Source organism: Dermacentor albipictus, chromosome 1 (assembly GCF_038994185.2).
Source record: "Dermacentor albipictus isolate Rhodes 1998 colony chromosome 1, USDA_Dalb.pri_finalv2, whole genome shotgun sequence".
Classification (NCBI taxonomy): domain Eukaryota; kingdom Metazoa; phylum Arthropoda; class Arachnida; order Ixodida; family Ixodidae; genus Dermacentor; species Dermacentor albipictus.
The window spans coordinates 65,589,879-65,609,545 of NC_091821.1; the positions used below are offsets into that span (position 1 = coordinate 65,589,879).

A 19,667-nucleotide genomic window follows, 5' to 3' on the forward strand; every position below is an offset into this window, starting at 1 on the left:
CCAGCTTGTATGCTCGGAAGACTTCATATCCACGGCAAGAAAAGCAATATAAACAATGTTGCACAACACTGTTTTGCTTTATGCGAACACTCAATAAAAGTATGGCTCTGTGAGTGACCAAACACTTCACAACGGTGCGTTGTCCACTGATGGCTTCACTGACAGCTGGCGATAGGGCCGGCAGGCTTATTAGCTCGGCAGACGCCGCGGTCGACAGTGCTTCCGATCCAGCCCGAGCTCATCAAAGAATGCTTATTTTTGCCAGAATGATTAACACCGTACACTTAGTTCGCCCGTAATTAAATACAATTGGTTTACTCGACGCAGTCATTGCGAAGGTCAAACATGCAAGCCAAGCGAGTAGCCTCGCTCAGATGATCGGTGTATACTGCCGGCCTGCGAAATGCCCTCGCATCACGGCTCCCGATCTTGCCAGTAGTTCAGTACTAGTGTACTAGGCGCCGCTGCTTTGCAGAACAGGCACAAGTTCGAGATAATTTTACTGAACTGGTAACTGTTTCGTATCAAAAATGAATTGTAGTCGGCAAGAAAGAAAGAAAAAAAAAAGACTGCAAGAAATCAACCTGCCGGCGCTGCCTCTGTGGAGAGAACGCCAGAGAATGTCACATGCCAGCCGCGCTGTCATTGGCTGCGGCCAATAACAGTGCGGTTGTCAGATGCGTTCGACGATAAAAGCTGCCCGGTTTGTCACATGCCAGGCGTCCAATCCGGCTCTTCGGCACGGCAAAACACCTTGATTACGGCTGCCGTTCTGGTGCATCGGACGCCGGATCAAACACCGAATCGGACTGTGTGTGTCCCACTTTACATAGAGGCGAACAATATTTGAGTCTGTCAAATATTTTTAGTTACTTCGGATTGCACGTTTTCCCGTTTAGCACGACTTTTTTTCTCGATTTTTTTGTAAAACGTATGAACGAGATTCTACTGTATTTGGTCACACAGTGGTTAATTCTGACAACTCTTTGAGCTCGCAGAGTGTGAAGTGCCATGAAGGTGCAACACAAAAAACCAAAAGCAGCGCTACTGTCCAATCAAAATAAAGCGGTAGAGCCTGCATCACCATAGTCATCATCGAAAATCATACGTGAACAATAGGAACATTGCGCCTATTTGTGCTTTTACAGCCTTTATGCTTGCGTTTACCCCCATGTTTTACACCAGGTTGACAGCATGCCTTCATAAATATATAGTCACCACCCATAATTGCATCCATAGCAACCACAAGTTTTTGCAAACTGGACTCAGTCTGGTTAACCTCCCTGCCTTTCCGTCTTCCCTCCTCTCTCTCTCCCCCAAAGCAGTTGTGGCAAACGGTAGTTTTGTTGTCCCTCTACGTGTATCAGCCACGTGCCTTCAGAACTAAGCGGTGGCCGTTGATAATCGCGTCAATAGTGACTGTGGTTTCTCAAAACAGTATGTAGTTTCGTTTTTATTATGTGCACGTCAGCCACGCGCCTTCAGAATTGCATGATCGCCATCCATAATCACATCAATAGTGGCCACAATTTTGTTGACAGCGGTTGCAGCAAACAGTAGTTTCGTTTTGACTCTGCAATGGCCACACACACACTCTCACAAACACGCCGCAAGCTGTCGAGGGTGAAAAGCACAGGCTACATCGAGATAAACAGACCATCTGTTGGTGACCAACTCAATGGAAAATAATATAAATAATAATTTGAGTGTGCGAACAATAGTGCAAAGAATGTCTCGGATGAAGACGTGCACCACAGCCGCACTGCGAAGGAAGTCACGAGGCCTTCGTTGTTGCGAGTGCTAATCGGTCACGAGATGACAAGATCTGAAGCTTCCAAACTGCTTTGGTACGAAATGGAAACAGAATTTGCCAATTCATTCAGTAAATAAAAACGTGTTGAGGTAGTAAGCATTTGTTTATTTGTTTTCTTGATACTCTCGATAATTCGACATTCGGTTAGTGCGAACATTCATTTCGGTCCCGTGAAATCCGAATTAACAAGGTTTTACTACTCAATAAATACCTCTTTAAAGGGACCCCGAAACGCTTTTGACGATTTTCTACAAATGTACTGAGTCGTTAGAGTAGGTCCTTCTGATCATTAATTGACACATCTAAGTGCTCTGCGTAAAGCGTGTAATTTATTATAAGGTTTTAAAAATGCACATCGCTGCCGATCGCAGCGCACTGCTCGGCGGAATTTTAAGCCGCCCCTACCCATATGACCAAAATCCCCCATATGACGTCAGTCGGGCGAGCTATCCGATTGGCTGACCAGGGCGCGTGATCCATAATTTTTCCAACTTTTTGGTAAACAAATGATCTTTGTAATAGTTGGAATGTTAGTTCATTTGTTTTTATAAAAAGAAAGTAGCATAAAGAGAATGCACAAGAACAATTTTTCAGTACACTTAAGCACTTCCGGCACACAGCAAGTGTCGTCTGCTTGTGTTACGACGTACTACGTTTTGACGAGAGCTCCGCGGTCACAGTCGGTCTCAGTCTTTTCGCAAGCACTATGATTCGACTTTGTTGCTTTGTGGACTGCACACGTAGCGACTGGAAATATGTCAAGCTGCGACACTGTGTCCCTCTGCAAGGCAGCGTACGAGCGAACTGGCTGCTGCGCATCGGACTGCCGCTATACGATCGGTGCCAGGATTTGCGCATTTGTGGCCGTCACTTTACACCGGAAGATTACTAACGCAATAGCGTTTCGCGAGTCCCGTATTAGGGCAAACATAAGCGCAAGGGGACAGGGTCTGGCCGCTTGACTGTGCCGTAACGAGATGAGCCGAGATGAGCAGAAGGGCAAATGTGAATGGTCTGCACGGTGCAGCCACCTGGTGGCATAAAGCTCAACCATACACAGTAGCAGCAACAAAGCGCATTCTTCTTTGCTGCTGGTGCGTATTTTTCGCACGAGTGTAATCATCAACACGTTGTTTTCATAAATGTTTAAAATGTTTTACACTTGGTTAGAGCAATATTAGCGCTTTGTTTGGCTGGTTAAGCGCTGCGCCAACAAGTGTCTGGACCGATCAGGCCGCTCACGTACGTCTACGCCAAAGTTCCTTCATCAGCTTGAGTTTATGCCTCCAGTCATTTGCCGAAATGACCAGCTTGCCTGTGGTTAACGGAATACCAGACACGTTCGGCGCTACGACAGAATGCTCGCAACGCATGCTGCTTCGATAGCTCTCGCTTGGGGTCGACAGCCAAGCGGCTAGCGGAGAGGTTTCGCGCGGGCGGGGGCGGGCTCCGAAACAACCGGAAGTTGACAATGTGACGTCGCATTGTGACGCAGGACCAGTGAAGGCGGAGCTTAGCCCCGCTCGCTCGGCGAACGAGTTGAGGAGGAAAAGCGTGGCTGGGGAGGAGGGTAACTTCTAATCGCTTGTAGCTCCATTAATACGTAACGCTTCACTTAAATTGTGGTGCGAATGTTCTACTTAAGCTGTACCCTACGCGTCTACAAAATTTGTCCGAACCGTTTCGGGGCCCTTTAAGCTTAGCATTAAGTGAAAGTGCACCGGGAGCACTACATTAATTAACTAGCTGTTGGCAAGTAAAAAAGTTGCTGTTGTAACTTACCGTTCACCCTTCTTGTTTGCTTCCTCATAAGGACGAGCCCGAGTTAGTCCTTCACGAGTAATGACAACCATATCAACGTTGCCACCTGATCCCAAGTCATTGAAGATACCAGCAGCAATAGCATCTCTCACCAACTTCTTTCCATCTTCCAGCTGTAAGAGAACACACAAAGTATGTGCACTCAGCATCCACTATTTTTTCACAGAGGTACTAATACTAGTAGCATGTGTGTATCCACACGTTACTAGGGGGGAGAAAGACAGAAGATACTCAAAAAGCAGAGTGGTTAATTTTGTTACTGTTTATGTCCTATTTACGCGCTTCAACTTAGTGTTAATAAACAATGGAGTTAGGAAGAAAATGCAAATCTGACGTCCTTGTAAAAAAGTGGTGATAGTAATTCATAGACGCAGCACTGACAGCTTCAAGGAAGCCTTCTTCACAATCACATGAGGGAGCCGAAACGTCTTTCAACAAATTTTATCTGGGTCACCACTGTGTATTATTACTATATCTTCCCTGACTCGAGGGCATTCCATCACAACCTTGATATTAAAAGGCGCTACAGCAGACTTCTGTTGCCTAATTATATTTAAATCAATTCAATTTTTCAGTTAATTGCGACCAAAAGTCCCGTCCAGGTCATATATTTTTATCAGAACTCTTGTTATTTTGATAGCCCTCTCCGAATAATTCAAATGTGACTGGTCAACACATGCATGCACCTGATTTCAATGGCTGTGGCATCAATCTTGGCATTGCTAGAGGAAAGTGAATACGTCAGACACATTATCTCCTGCCAAAAATGCCCATTCTTGACAGGCTTTTGACACATTCCGAAGAGAAAACGGTAGCTCATAGTGAATAACTCCTGTATTTATCAGATTTTAATATGAACGTTTGTTCAACAAAATTGGTCTGAAAACTGTCTACAATAGGGTATGAAACCAAAAGTGCACTCGCAACATCAGAGCAGCCTACTCTCAAAGCAAGTGTTATCGCCACTGCCATCACATTATCATCATCATCCTTTTTTTTTTTCTCTTAATGTGAACTAGAATATCGGCTATCCCCATTTGCTCTCTGACCCACACCGCTCCCCTCCTGTCTCCTAACGTTACGGCTAACATTTCTCGTATCACTATACACAGTCCTTAACTTGTTCTAGAGCTTCTTAAAGACTAGACCTTAAAGGGACCCTGAAACGATTTTGACGATTTTCTACAAACATACCAAGTCGTTAGAGTAGATCCTTCTGATCATTAATTGTGCATCTAAGTGCTCTGCATAAAGCGTGTAATTTATTATAAGGTTTTAGAAATGTGCATCGCTGCCAATTGCAGCACACTGCTCGGCTGAATTTTCAGCCGCCCCTACCCATTTGACATCATTCACTCAAATGACGTCAGTAGGGCGAGCTATCCGATTGGCTGCCCAGGCTGCCACGTCATCAATAATTTTTCCAACATTATGGTGAGCAAATGTTGTTCGTAATAGTTGGAATGCGAGTTCATTTGTTTCTATAAAAAGAAAGTAACAGAAAGAGAATGCACAAGTAAAATTTCTCAGTACACTTAAGCCCTTCCGGCACACAGCAAGTGTCGTCTGCTCATGTTACAACATGCTTCGTTTTGACGAGAGCTCCGAGGTCAATGTCGGTCTCAGTCTTTTTGCGAGCACCATGATTCGCCTTTGTGGTGTTGTGGGCTGCAAACGTAGCAACTGGCAATATGTCAATCTGTGACATCATGTGCCTCTGCAAGGCAGCAGAGGAGTGAAGTGGCTCAAGCGCATTGGACTGTTGCTACCCGATCGGCACCAGCATTTGCGGCCATCACTTTACACCGGAGGATTACTACCACAATACCGTTTCACGAGTTTAGTATTTGGGTAAACGCAAGCGCAAGGGGACAAGGCCTGGCCATTTGACCGTGCTGTTACAAGGGATGAGCAGAAGTGCAAATGTGAATGGTCTGCACGGTGCAGCCACCTGGTGGCACAGTGCTCAACCAAACACAGTAGCAGTAACGAAGTGTATTCTTCTTTGCTGCTGGTGTAAATATTTCGCAGGATCGCAATCTATAACACATTGTTTTTGTAAATGTTTAAAATGTTTTACACTTGGTTAGAGCAATATTAGCGCTTTGTTTGGCTGGTTAAGCTTTGCGCCACCAGGTGGCTGGACTGTGTAGACCGATCAGGTTGCTCACGTAAGTCTACGCTAAAGTTCCTTCATCAGTTTGAGTTTATGCCTCCACCGTACCGTCGAAATGCCCAGCTTGCCTGTGGTTACCGGAATACCAGACATGTTCAGCGCTGCAACAGAATGCTTGCAACGCACGCTGCTTCGATAGCTCTCGCTTGGGGTCGACTACCAGGCAGCTGGCAGAAAGTTTGGAGAGGCTTCACGTGCTCGCTCCTAGAGAACCGGAAGTCGACGACACGACATGCCATCATGACGCAGAGCAAGCGAAGGCAGAGCTTAGCCCCGATCACTTGACGTACGGTTGAGTTGAGGAGAAAATACATGACTATGGAGGAGGGTAACTTTTAATCGTCCACAGCTCTCTTAATATGAGATGCTTTACACAAATTGTGGTGCGAATGATTAACTTTAGCTGTACCCTACGCGCCTAGAAAATTTGACCAAACCATTTCAGGGGCCCTTTAATCTTTAAAGGGGCCTTGAACCACTTCTTATCAAAGTGGAGAAAGACATCTGAAGTGAAAATAGCTTATTTTAGAAATACTTTGCCGCAAGAAGTGCTTCAATGTGTTCCACAGAAACAGAGTTATTGGCAATCAAGCATGGCCTCCACTGTGCTCCCGTTCCTTCTTAAATGCCTTGCACTGCGAGGGCTATGGCAGAGTGGGGCGTGCCCACAACACTCTGCCTTCCAACTGTCACTGTGGCGTGCAGTTCAAATTTCATTTTGGATGTGAACGTAGATGCCACGACTCCCGATTTTGGCACCTACAACGCGCTAAACATAAGCCAAATGCGGTTGTCCTCAGCGAGCCGTAGTGCACTTAGCCAGTGGACTTGTGGCAGCACCCAATGGCAGCAGTGGTATCTACGCCACATAGCCGACCAGAGCTACTAATAGCAGCTATGCACGGAAATCCGCTTTATTAAGAAACAAAGTGTCTAGAAGAGAGTGAAGAGCAGGTTCTCTGTTGAAAAGAGAGCGTTTGAGAGAGAGGTGACTTCGCACTCACTCGCGAGCTCCACGCACGACAGCAAAACTTGGCCGAGATGTTCACAGCAGTGTATGCTACTCATGTACTATGTTATTTCACCAAGCCTGATGGGTGGTTCAGGGCCCCTTTCTGCCCCACATGTTAGCACCGGTAGAATGCAATGATTGTACACTTTTCAACGACTGTGGTAGGCTCCCAGTAAGGATTTCGTAATACCTGCCGTATGCACTCCAGCCCATCTTTATTCTTCTGTAAATTTCCTTCTCATGATCAGGGTCCCCTGTGAGTAATTGACCTAGATAAACATACTCCTGTAGAGACTCTAGAGGTTGACTGGCAATCCTGAATTCTTGTTCCCTTGCCAGGCTATTCAAAATTATCTTTGTCTTCTGCATATTAATCTTCAACCCCACTCTTGCGTTTTCTTGGCTAAAGGGGCCATGAACCACTTTTTATCAAAGTCGAGAAATGCATTTGAATTCAAATTAGATTATTTCAGAAATACTTTTCGGAAAGACTTTTCCGATGCCTGAGGCAGGCAGCCGAGACCGTGAGCTGTTTGGTATACCTCCCTCCATATGCAACTAGTGAATTCGCGGTAAGTGCTGAAAGTTCTTTCTTTTTCTCATTTTATTTTTTTACACACTACCTTTAAGTGCTGTTCAAATTCGCCGAAAATGTGTATCTAGCCGTGTTCATGGCCGCATGCGTACGGAGACTCCGAAACCACAATGTTAAAACCATTGAGAAAAACTATGCCATGCCACCTGTCGTGATCAGCAAAACCAGCATATCGTGCATAATTCAAGCATGTTTTGAGGCGCGTAGGATCACCTGGGCTGGAATTCTCCGACCTAAGGCAGCCTGACAGCCCGCAGGGTTATCTGACTGAGCTAGCTTGGAAGCTTGGAGTGATGCCTGACACCGGCAAAGACACCAAGAGCAAGTGGGGCTATACTAATCCAGGTACAACCAAATTAGGAAGACCCACTAAGCTTCAACAAGACACTGCCTCACCATAACAGGAATTGGCCTCCCTGGTGCAGTATATAGCCACTCCCCCCCAAATGACTCACTCGATTACCCAATGGCCCTTAGTCCCCAGCAGCTGTGGAGCACCTGACCAAGGCAGCGGTCAGACCTATGACGCAGCAGAGGGTGCTAAGAATCTCTGGACCCAGACAGGCCACCAATGGAAATTGACCCTTGCAACATTTAACACCCAAACCCTCTCGAGTGAAGCTAGCCTAGCAGGACTCTTTGAGGAACTATCAGGCATTGTTTGGGATACCATTGGCCTTAGTGAGGTTAGAAGAACTGTTGAAGCTTACACAGTGCTGACAAATGGCCATGTGCTCTTCTATAGAGGACTACCCGATAAGAAGCAGTTTGGAGTAGGATTCCTAATCCATAAGGACATAGCGGGCAACAGTGACGAATTCTATAGCATTAATGAGAGGGTAGCAGTAGTCGTAATAAAGCTAAATAGGAGGTATAGAATAAAGGTAGTATAAGCCTACGTTCCAAGCTCCAGTCATGATGATGATGAGGTAGATCAGTTTTATGAAGATGTTGAATTAGCGATGAGAAAAGTGAAGAGTTGGTATACTGTAGTAACGAGGGACTTCAATGCAAATGTGGGGAAAAGCAGGCTGGTGAACAAGCATTTGGCAACTACGCCGTCGATTATAGAAACACTAGAGGAGAGATGTTGGTATAATTCGTGGAAAGAAATAAGCTGTGAATAATGAGCACCTTCTTCAGGAAGCGTTGGAACAAAAAGTGGACCTGAAAAAGCCCTAATGGTGAAACAAAAAATGAAATTGATTTCACACTTTCTGCTGATGCCAGAATAGTGCAGGATGTCGAAGTGTTAGGCAGGGCAAAGTGCAGTGCCAACCTAGAAGCAGTAAAGGTAAAAGCAGACCAATTTAGGTTGGCACTTTCAAACAAATTTGCAGCCTTAGAAAAGAGAGATGAAGATGACATAGAGGCAATGAATGAAACCATAACTAGGCTGGCTTCAAAAGCAGCAACTCAAGTGGGAGGTAAGGCCTCAAGGCAACCAGTAGGTAAGTTCTCCCAAGCAACAAAGGACCTAATAAAGTAAACAACAAAGAATGACAGTGTCGAATGTAAGAGATCAGATAGAATCGGCGGAATTGTCAAAACTAATCAACAAGGAGAAATTAAGGGATATTCGAAATTATAATGTGCGAAAGACTGAGGAAGCAATAAAAATGGATGCAGCCTGAAAACAGTGAGAAGGAAACTAGGCATCAGACAAACCAAGATGCATGCACCGAAAGATAAGACAGGGTAACATCATCAGTAATCTCAAAGATAGCAGCAGAAGAATTCTATATTGACCTGTACAGTACCCAAAGCAGAAACAATACCTCCATTTATTGTGGTAATGAACAGGTTAGAGAGGCTCCTTCTATAACCAGCGGTGAAGTTAGAAGGGCCTTGCAAGACATGAAACGGGGAAAAGCAGCAGGAGAAGATGGACTAGCAGTCGATTTAATCAAAGATGATGGAGACATAATGCTTGAAAAACTAGCGGCCCTTTATACGAACTGCCTATCGACTTCAAAGGTCCCATAGAACTGGAAGAATGCCAACATCATACTAATCCACAAAAAGGGAGACATTAAAGAACTGAAAAATTATAGGCCTGTGAGGGTACCGGGAGGCAACCTGTGTACAGTAGCAGGCACAGGACAGTAGGCAACGATGTGTGGCGGGGAGATAGAATATGGAAGGCATGTGTGCACAGTTGGCATGCGGGAACTGAGTGAGTAAAGTAATCAGCGGAGCAAGCCGCATGCAGTGCAGCGGAACAAAACGCAGACTGTGTGTGTGTGCGTGCACCGAGGATTTCCCGAAATAAAGAATGTACTTGACAAGTTGGGGCGCGTCCCTCCGTCACTTACATGGCTAAGCAAATGCTGCCCTTTCGCCACATCGCAGCCATGAAAATAATCGTCAAGCGCATCTATCTTCTTAAAGGCAAACAGAAGCGTATACATCGTCGTTTGAATAAAACGTCCACCAGACACACACACACACAGGCACACACCGCGTGCAGTTCGAAATGCACCCAAACACCTGCAGTGCAAGAGGCAATCAAGGCGATGCACACGAGAAATAGGAGAGTGTACACCCGCTAGTTAAATTTTACCCCGCATGCGGCGCTCTCACGCTGGCGCGACAGTGCCGCCCGGTGGTGGCGTTCTTGTCTATGGAGGAGTTCCTGAGTGCACATGGTAATGCCGCGTTCTGCGAAGAGTTATCCGACGGGGCAATCGTTGTCGCGACAGACAGAGGTGACGACAGCAGCGGCAGTAACGACGAGACTGACAGTGGCCTATTTTTGATACCGATGTTCATGCAAATTGCGCTGTCGTCGATCGAGTCACTCATTGCTTTCATGCATGCTAAGTTATTGCCACCAGTGTTTGCACAGCAGCTGGACGCAATGCATACCGCAATTGTGAATCTGAAATTCCTGCGAAAGCAAGTGCAGGTTTCCGACTATAGTCGAACATGGATATATCGAACTTGAAGAGGATCGTGAATTAATTCGATATATTAAAAATTCTATATAAAAAAATACAGGCCCTGAGACTTTACCTGTGGCGGACGGTAACCTACCAATCGGTGTATTCAAGAATGACAACTAATTCTGCACACACGACGCAACATAATGCTTTACTTGCGTGAAAAAAAAAAATCACTTATGTTGGCCTGCTTCTTTGCCTTGGAAATGAAATTAAAGACGCTGACCTCTATCTTATCGAGGCTGTTCAGGTGTGACCGCTTTGTTCCTTCCATGTCACCGCAACAACGGCGAATCAAGCTGAACGCTGCTGCCACTTCAGCGGCGGAGTACGAGCTTGTAGCCGCCCCCTCGTCTGGATGATCTTCGTCGCCACTCGAGCTGTCAGCCTGGGTCCCTGCGACTACAGCTACAACGTCCTTTGCAGTGAGGCTCGCAACAGCCTGAACATTGCTGTCAACGTTCACAAGATCATCAGCAGACACTTCGGCTGGAATGGCAGCCGGAAAAAAAGATGACAACTCGCGAAATGCGTCATCCATGCACTCGTTGTCACCGTCTTCGCAGGTTTCGGAAAGTTTCGCCGCCAAGAAGCCTGCCTTCCAGAAGCAGTTGGCCACGGTATCCGGCTTCACGTCTCTCCAGGCACCCGTCACCATTTGAATGGCCCCCAGCAGGTCAACCTTAAGCTCGGTGCCCATGCGGAGGTTCACCAAAAGCCTATCAATGAGTCCCTTGAACCTTGACCTTGAATGACTTAATGATGCCCTGGTCGAGCGGCTGCAGCTTCGCTGTCATGTTCGCAGGCAGAAACTTGAGCTCGATGTTTTCGAGCTCGCAGGTGGTGTGATGGGCCGAGCAGTTATTGACGAGAAGGCAAGCATGACGCCTCGACTTGCCCAGTTCGGCGTCCCACGCTTGCAACCATTCTGTAAACAGCTGACATGTCACCCACGCCTTCCTATTGAAGGCGTAGCGGACGGGGAGCTGGTTACAGTTTTTGAAGCAGCACGGTGCCCTTGCTTTGCCGATCACAAGGGCTGGAGCTTTCAAGAGCCATCCATGTTTGCTGCGAGCAGAACGTTCAAGCGGACTTTGCTCATCTTGCCCCCGTGACACGTGCTGCCCCGGACGTCGAGCGTCTTGCTGGGCAGCATCTGCCAAAACAATCCAGTCTCGTCGGCGTTGAAGATTTCTGCGGGAGAAAACTTCGCGCAAATTTCTGGCCTTTCCTTCGAAATCCACTGCTGGATATCCTGGCTGATGATGGCTCCGCTTTCGCCAGAAATAGTTTTGCCAACTATCTCATGGCGGTTCTTAAACCTGTGCAGCCACCCTGTGTTGTCGGCGAAGTTGTCTTCACCGAATGCAGTGGCGAACCATTTGGCCTTAGCCATTAACACTGGGCCATCCACCGGAATGTTCTTAGCCCGAACCTCTAAAAACCACACATAGAGAGCCTTTTCAACTTTTTCGTGGGCAGGAGCGCGCACATGACAAGCTCCCGACCTTCGTTGCTCCACCGCTTTTGACTTTATGTTCGCCTTGTTTTTTAACAAGGTGCTTAGAGTGCTCCGAGGAATCCTGAAGTCGTCTGCCACCGTCGAACTTTTCTCGCCCGCCTCAACGCACTGAATGACTTTCAGCTTTGTCGCAAAGTCCAGGTTCTTGCGCCTCTTGCCGCTGCTTGTGCTAGCTGCGGCCATTGCTTCACGCCAGCCCACCACGATCCAGTCACACATGTCGTGAGATGCATGCAAAACAATAATGCGCACGGTACACGAGAACGCGCACAAAACACAAGAATATGAACAGCCTCCCTCAACACAGCGCTCGCAAGGGCCTCCTCCGAGGGCAATAGCGATGTTCTATGAGCGATGTACGAGGCGCGAGCTGTTGTTGGCTGAGCGAAACTCGCGAAAAAGCAACAAGAAAAAAAAGGCAAAGGAGGAGGCCGCTGGCGCCTTCGTTCCTGCACTCTTATTTTTTCCGAGCCGATCACTATGGTTACACGGGGGAAGAATGATTGATAGAGGGAGAGAGAGAAGAAAAAAAGCTATTCCGCAAGTCGGAGAATGTGCGCAGCGAGAGTACTGCAGTCCGAGCCTCCCTCCCTCTCGCTATCACATTTTTCTAGCGTTTCGGGTTTCGGCGGAGGCGCGGTGCCGTGAAGGCACGGAGTTCGCAAGTGCAGCGAGTGCTGAGCTCGCACGGCATTCTATATGTCTAATGGCAAGTAAAAATACCGTTCGATAACAAATATCCATACTTTTACACAGAATTTTCAAGGCGATAATTCACGAGTTCAATACAAACAATAACTCGATATATGCGGGTTCTACATATCCGTGTTTGACTGTATTTCTGCATGCCTAACGCTTGACAAGCTGTTTAGAGCTATGAATAAATGTTTTATTTTTCACAGCCTACTATCTACATCTATGCTTTAGCACAAGTGGCAAATTTGGTTTTGGAGCTAGAAGAGTATGTTCAGCAGCCTTTTTTTTTTACGGCAGTCCAGATAGATAATGATAGGATTTTTCGTTCTTCTTGATATCACTATAAGTGGACTGCATTGTATGTGAATTCATTATAGTGAGGTCTCACTTATTCAGGAGGTGAAAAGAGCCACTTTCGTGTAAATGGTAGTGAAAAGCCCAGCCTACCAGTGTTGAGTCATAGGCTGTCACTGAATAAACAAGCACCAAAGCTACTTAATTGTAAAGGACAACACAAATGCAGAAAGTAGTTGGGTGAACTACAGGTCTAGAGGCATTGTTCTGCTCCTATACCTGAACTATTCTTATTGCTATATTGTGGGCATTTATTGTGCACCTCTTCATCATCTGTAAATTATCATTGTGTGTGCCCTTCTTCATCGTGCATGTAGGCGCATCATCATAGTGGAATGTGCCGAGGGTCCTTCGCCGCGTCTCTCAGGCTCAATAAAGGTCAGCCCTTACTGTGACATCATAAGTGGTAAAGGTGCTTCTTGGTTCCCCGTCCTCTGCATGCCTAGCCTAATCCCTGGTGCTTCGTTCAGGTCGCCACTTGTGCCCACTGCCCGCCAGCAAGTCGCAGATTGAGCAGCCTGCGCTCCTACCTTACCCATCTCGACACCACAAGCCACACCTTCTCTGATCATCAGTGGCCACCGCTGTGAACCCACCTGTTCGATGGTCTTCGCGGTGAAGGTGTTGAGGACTGGTTGGACGATTACGAGCGCGTAAGCTCTGCTAATCGGTGAGATGATCTCTTCAAGCTCCGCCATGTCTCGTTCTATATGACAGGTGTGGCGAAGACCTGGTTTTTCAACCATGAGATTGATTTCTTTAATTTGCATTCACTAAAGAATTTGCGAATTATTTTAGCATATGATAAACAGTAAGCAGTTTCATGGCAAAGAGCTTCTGTGCAATGCCCAATAATGCTTTTTTCCACACTTAATCACCTCAGAACAGTACAACAGTACATTTAGGAAAAGAGAGATACAGACAGAGAGAGTAACGTAAGAGCAAAATAAAATACCATAGACTGAACATATAATCCAATTTTACATATATGTAAGGCAACAAAGGGATTACATACTGCCATGTTGGGTTTCCAGTCACGCTCAAAGACAGCCATTGCAGCCAAGGATCCTGACCCCATGGTCACATAGGGAAGCCTGTCTGTAGAGCCATGTGGGTGAATGCTGCAAAGGACACCGCCAGTTGTGTCCACTCCTCCAAGTACCAGTGCTGCACTTATGTGGCCTTGGTACCTGGGAAGAAAACGGCACTAGGTGTACCCAACTTTAAAAAATTCGCAAAGCTACACATCATGTAATTTGGAACCACAACCTTAGTCCTAGAAAAATTTTCCTTCATCCATAGCACAGTTCACCTTTCAAATGACAAAACATGTCCCCCAAGACTGACTGACCAACCGATTGACTGACTGATTGGGTTCAGTACCTAAAAGAAACACAGGGGCTAAAGAGAAATGTCATAGTGGCAATTAATTTTAGTCACTGGCAGTTCTTTACCATGCAGTACATGCACCCAAAGCTCAGTGCACTGAATTTTTTTCATTATCCAGTAGTTGCAGTCGGGAATTGAGCCCATGGCTTTGTGCTCAGCAATGGAATGCCACAGCCACTATGAAACTGTGGTGGGCAATCATGAAGGTGCTGCCAGAACTGTCATTATAGATAAATAGAGGCTGCCATTACTCCTAAAAGCACATCAACGCAATCTCGCAGGAGTGACTCTCAAAAGACACAAAGGGTATTTATAACGTTTCAAGTGTTTCCTATAGAAGAATTCCACTAACCAGTGGTAATAGTGGCAGTCAAATTGACATTATCTTAATAGTACATTGCAAAAAGGCCTTTGATAGAATATCAAACAAGCTCATGTACAAACTACGTAAATTTCTAAAGAATGAAAAGATATTATGGTGGCTTGACTCATATCTTTCAGAGAGAGGCCAGTGTGTTCAAATAATAGCATCTAAATCATCCTTGCTACTACCAGTAGTTCTATCCAGAGCCCTACAGGGCTCAGCTTCGGGCCTGCTCCTTTCTTCTTTTATTTATTTAAATTATCTGTCATTCTATTCTCCTGTTAATAAACAATTCCTTGCAGATGCTGCGTTTCGTATCACAGCATTAAATCTGAAAATGACTAGGTCATTCTTAATAGCTACTTAGCTGCAGTGCCTGACTGGTGTCGCACTTGGAACAGGAATACTATTATTTCTAAATGCACACACATGACTATGGCGCACAAGAAACAACCGTATTACTTTAAATAGGAAATCAACAACGAATAAATCATGCCAGTTAGTGAATTCAAGTGTCTAGGTGTATACATTAGTTCAAATTTAAGTTGGAGTGCTCATGTAGACCATACAGTATCGACTGTATCGAAGAAACTGTGGCTGCTAAAGCACTGATTGAAGCACACCACGAGAAAAACAAAATTAGTTGCTTAAACATTCCTTATGTGTCTGGCTCTTGAATATGCTGACACTGTTTGGGACCAGTATCTAAAATTGACAGTCACTTTACCATGTGCCAAAGAGGGTGAAGGCAAAAGCCTGCATGCTAAAGAGATATTCATTAAATTATTTAACATTCTCATTTGAATGCGTTGTTACTTCTTATTACTTGCTTTCTCCCACCAAAGGTCCTAGGTTCAAGTGCCTTAATTGACGCTACCTAAATTAACTGTGCCCTAATTAGCACCAAAGGTCGTGGGTTTGAATGCCTGAATTAACTATATCTTAATTCACTTTGGCTTTCTTTCTTTTTTTTTTTGGCATGGTGAGCTACATCGGAGCCAGCTGTGGAAGACGATGATGATGAACGCGCTAGCAGTGGCACGAGCGTGTGTCTACGCGAGGCGAGCTCACATGACTTTCTGTAGCATATGCCGTGTTCTCCAGACCATCAGGGCTTCCACCTTCAAAAGTAATACCCGCTGTATAGAAATTGCATAAAATAAAGCACTATGACTTATCTGCCACAAGTTTGGTAGACATGTGTCTGTAACTTGCGTACCTGGACTGCCCTCACTGGAGTCATGCCGCAAACTATGTAGGCTGCAAATGCTTCTTAATATTTTAACAAGCAGAAGAAAATTTGACTTTCACACCTACATGCAGTACAACACAGCATGACAGACCCGAAGCAAATACAAAAGGACACTAATAATGCCCCAAACGATAACAAATGCCTATCATTACTCTTTCTCTAAGAACAATTCTCGAATGGAATTCACGTCCTTGTGATGTTATGCAGGTAACGTCATTAGAATGCTTTTTATTGGCCGTGACTTGTCTTCTGTAGTGTTTTGAATTTACTTTTGTTACTCGTAAGGGTTTTTATACCATGTTCATGATTTCATATCCTTTTTGATGGTTTGATGAAATGCCTTATGCACCCGCAATCTTGTTTTGCTTATTACTTATTCTTGTTATGCTTGTTACTTATTAGTCGGCTAGTCAATTTATTATAGCACTTCTTGGTGTACTGATGACTTGTGTTAATTTCTGTACTTGTCCATGAAGCTGTACCGCTCCTGCTTTGACTGCGAAAAGACTGCTGGCAGTACTGAATAAATAAATAAATAATAATGAATAAAGAGGCTGGCAAGGTGTGTTACTTAATATATCAACCCTGTGAAGTCCAAGCTCACTTAAAGGGATACTAAAGAAAAATTATTTAAGAAGGAGGACATAGGTAATACATCTACATTTTCAACAAAAAACATTCATTCGTGTGCTGGTGATGTGTCATCGTCATTATCTGCCTATTTTTATGTTCACTGCAGGACGAAGGTATCTCCCTACGATCACCGATTACCCCTGTCTTGCGCTTGTTGATTCCAACTTGTGCTTGCAAATTTCCTCATTTCATCACCCCACCTAGTTTTCTGTTGTCCTTGACTGCACTTCCCTTCCCTTGGCACCCATTCTAGAACTCTAATGGTCCAGCGGTTATCTGCCCTATGCATTACATAGCCTGCCAAGCTCCATTTTTAAAGCAAAGCTTTCTTTGCCTCTTCCTTCGACTTTTCCACTGCTGCTGCTGTTGCTTCTTGCACGCTGCGTCAGGACGTCGCTCAGAACGGGCATATACATGGCAGAAGCATGGCAGAGAGGAAAGGCAACACGAGAAACTTGTTTGAAGCTTTCTATTGCATTGTCACAATACTTCTGGACGGCTGCAATTATCCCTGACCCAGCTGCAAAATTCACTGCAGAAACTGCAGCACTTATCCTTGTACTAACATGGAACAGTCCAGAGGGGAGGTAAATATGGTAGATTGCAGATAGGGAGAGGAGGCAGAGAATGGATAGAACAGACACAGTCATGAAACAAGTGAATAACAACCTTGTCACTCTTTGCTTGCAGTGCACATACATGGGGGAGAGCAGGAGAAGGAAAAGGCGACATAAGAAGGCAAGGAAACGCTACTACTAGATACGACAGCCAGTTACAGACAAACTAGATAAATTTAAGTTCAAGGTACGTTATGGTACGTTCCTATTATTTCTGAATAATGAACACCATGCAAATTTGTCAAGCGGACAATAGACGCAGGGTGTGCAGACACAAAGCCAGAATTAAGCACCGTAACATCTCGATGACACTATGGAAGCGGCCGCATGTCAAATCAACACTTCTGCGCCCACCCCGGCAGTTTTGTGGCTGTGACGTTGCTCAAGTTTGCGGGTTCGATCCGGACCTCAAGAGCCGCATTTCAACGGGGCCGAAATACAAAAGAACGCTTGTGTACTTGGAATTCGGTGCATGTTAAAGAACACCAGGGGCTTAAAATTAATCTGGAACCCATCCCTACAGCGCACCTCATAATTCTATTGTGGTTTTGGCACGTAGAGCTCCACAATTCAATTAAAGTTTAACACCTCTACCACGATGCAATATGCTGTGTGAGGCAATGACAATGTTAACCTTCTCGAAGGTTATGAACCATGGTGCCATAAAATACCTCAAGCAAACACATCTCGCAAACACGTCTCGCAAACACTGCACAAACAGCAGTGGTGCACGCAAGGTAACGTTTAACACCAACTCACCACTCTGGTACTGCACTAAATGCCGAAGAAATTAAACATTTGCCATCAACATGACGTTATCAACATGGCTAATTATTGTCGATCAAAGAAAACAGCACGAAAAGCTTCGCTTACATTGATTCCCACAATGCATGGGATCTGCATGATTTTTTCTATTAATTTCAACTAAAATATTGGTTATCCCCATTTGCTCTCTGATCCATACGACTCTCTTCCCTTCTCTTAATGTTATGCCTAACATTTTTGTTTTAGTAACTTACATAAGCTGCATCAACATTGTTTTCGTCGCATACTTTCTGCCATTCAATGCCGTTTACACAAACAAAAAGTATTACCAACATTACCAACAAAGGTGAAAGCCTAAAAGCGAAAGCAAAAGCTACGTTCGCATAGCACCCAATGCTTCATACTCGCCCGCAAGGCTTCCCACGTTTCTCTTTCGAACTCCCTCTATGGTGCCACGGAGGCGCTGTTGTGATTGGCAATTTATGCCGCAACAACCATCGGTCACGGATAACATGATAATGGGGAATGGGCCGACGGCCCCATCAAAGCTATCCTCAACTGGGATGATTAATGGCCACCAGTGGAGTCCTATCAGGAGAAGTTCTACAAAGACGGTGGGTGGATGTGCCAAGACAGGTTCCTCCAGGAGTACCTCTGTCAGGAGGCGACAGTCCTTCACCTGTCATCCACCCAAACTGCTGCATACGCGCCGGTGAAGGAGTCAGTGTTTCCTACCCCTCCCTCGCCTGTTCATATACAGTGCTGTGCGTAGCTCACTTCAGAGGGAAAGGGCTACCCCCTCCGGATTGGTGGGACATGACGTCACCTGTCTCCTAACGCCAAATTGGAGGAAGGTGACTGGACAACGACAACGCAGGGTTTAAAAGGAGACGGACGATTGGAGAGATTGGCTGCTGGAACTTCTTCATGAACTTATTTTTCTGCACTTCTTCAAAAACTCTTGTAAAAATGTAATATAAACGTGTGCGTAAAACGACTTGAATATCGAACCCAGCCCCACGTTCCCTTACTCCTCCATGCTGAATGGATACCACAAATCTTTGGACCCCCAGTTGCAACAGCGCAAAGAGTGGGCAGATTTAGGAACAAAAAAAAAAAGAAGCACCGGGCAGGGAGTGAGTTGGAAGCAGGCGCTATACGTCTAGACTGAGCGTCGCCGATGCTGCGAAGGCTCTGGACTGGCACTACAGGTGTGTACATAAAGACTGTATGTGTGTGATCGAATGGAAGAGCGCAGCGAGTTTTATGCTGCTGACAATGTGGCAGGCACACTGTGCAGTTCCGTGCTGTGGTCTTTTTTTCTTCTCTTGATGCCATCACTCGAAGTATAGGGCACGCCACTTGCTTAAACTTTTAATGTTGGAACCGTCACCACAATTTTAGCTTTTTGAATGGACTACAGGTTAGCAAAATAATTAGAACTCACTCACTCACTCGGACTCAGACTTATCAAAATTCTATCAGCCAGGCTCCCTTGGACTCAGACTCGCCAAAATTCTACACAGCCGCACTCACTGAGTCTCTAGACTCATGGGTCAGCCTATGTCTGAGTGAGTCGACTCATGAACATCTGTATATTTATTACCTCGATTTCTGTGAAATTACAGTATTTACTCATTCTAACGCACCTTCAATCATAACGTGCACCCCCCGTTTTCCATGAGTTAAAAAAAGAAAAGTCCTTTACAGTACCGT

At 45.4% G+C, this 19,667-nt stretch overlaps 1 protein-coding gene across 1 annotated transcript in view; it reads right to left on the reverse strand.

The window, feature by feature from the left end:
• The window catches only part of Prosbeta2 (Proteasome beta2 subunit), a 44,623-nt gene that overhangs the window by 14,747 nt on the left and 10,209 nt on the right, over positions 1 to 19,667 (reverse strand). Inside the window, exons 5-6 of the mRNA XM_065444916.1 lie at positions 13,947 to 14,121; positions 3,596 to 3,747 (exon numbers count right to left, since the gene is read on the reverse strand). Of these exons, the coding sequence (XP_065300988.1) occupies positions 3,596 to 3,747; positions 13,947 to 14,121 (327 nt within the window). The remainder of the gene's footprint in view (positions 1 to 3,595; positions 3,748 to 13,946; positions 14,122 to 19,667) is intronic.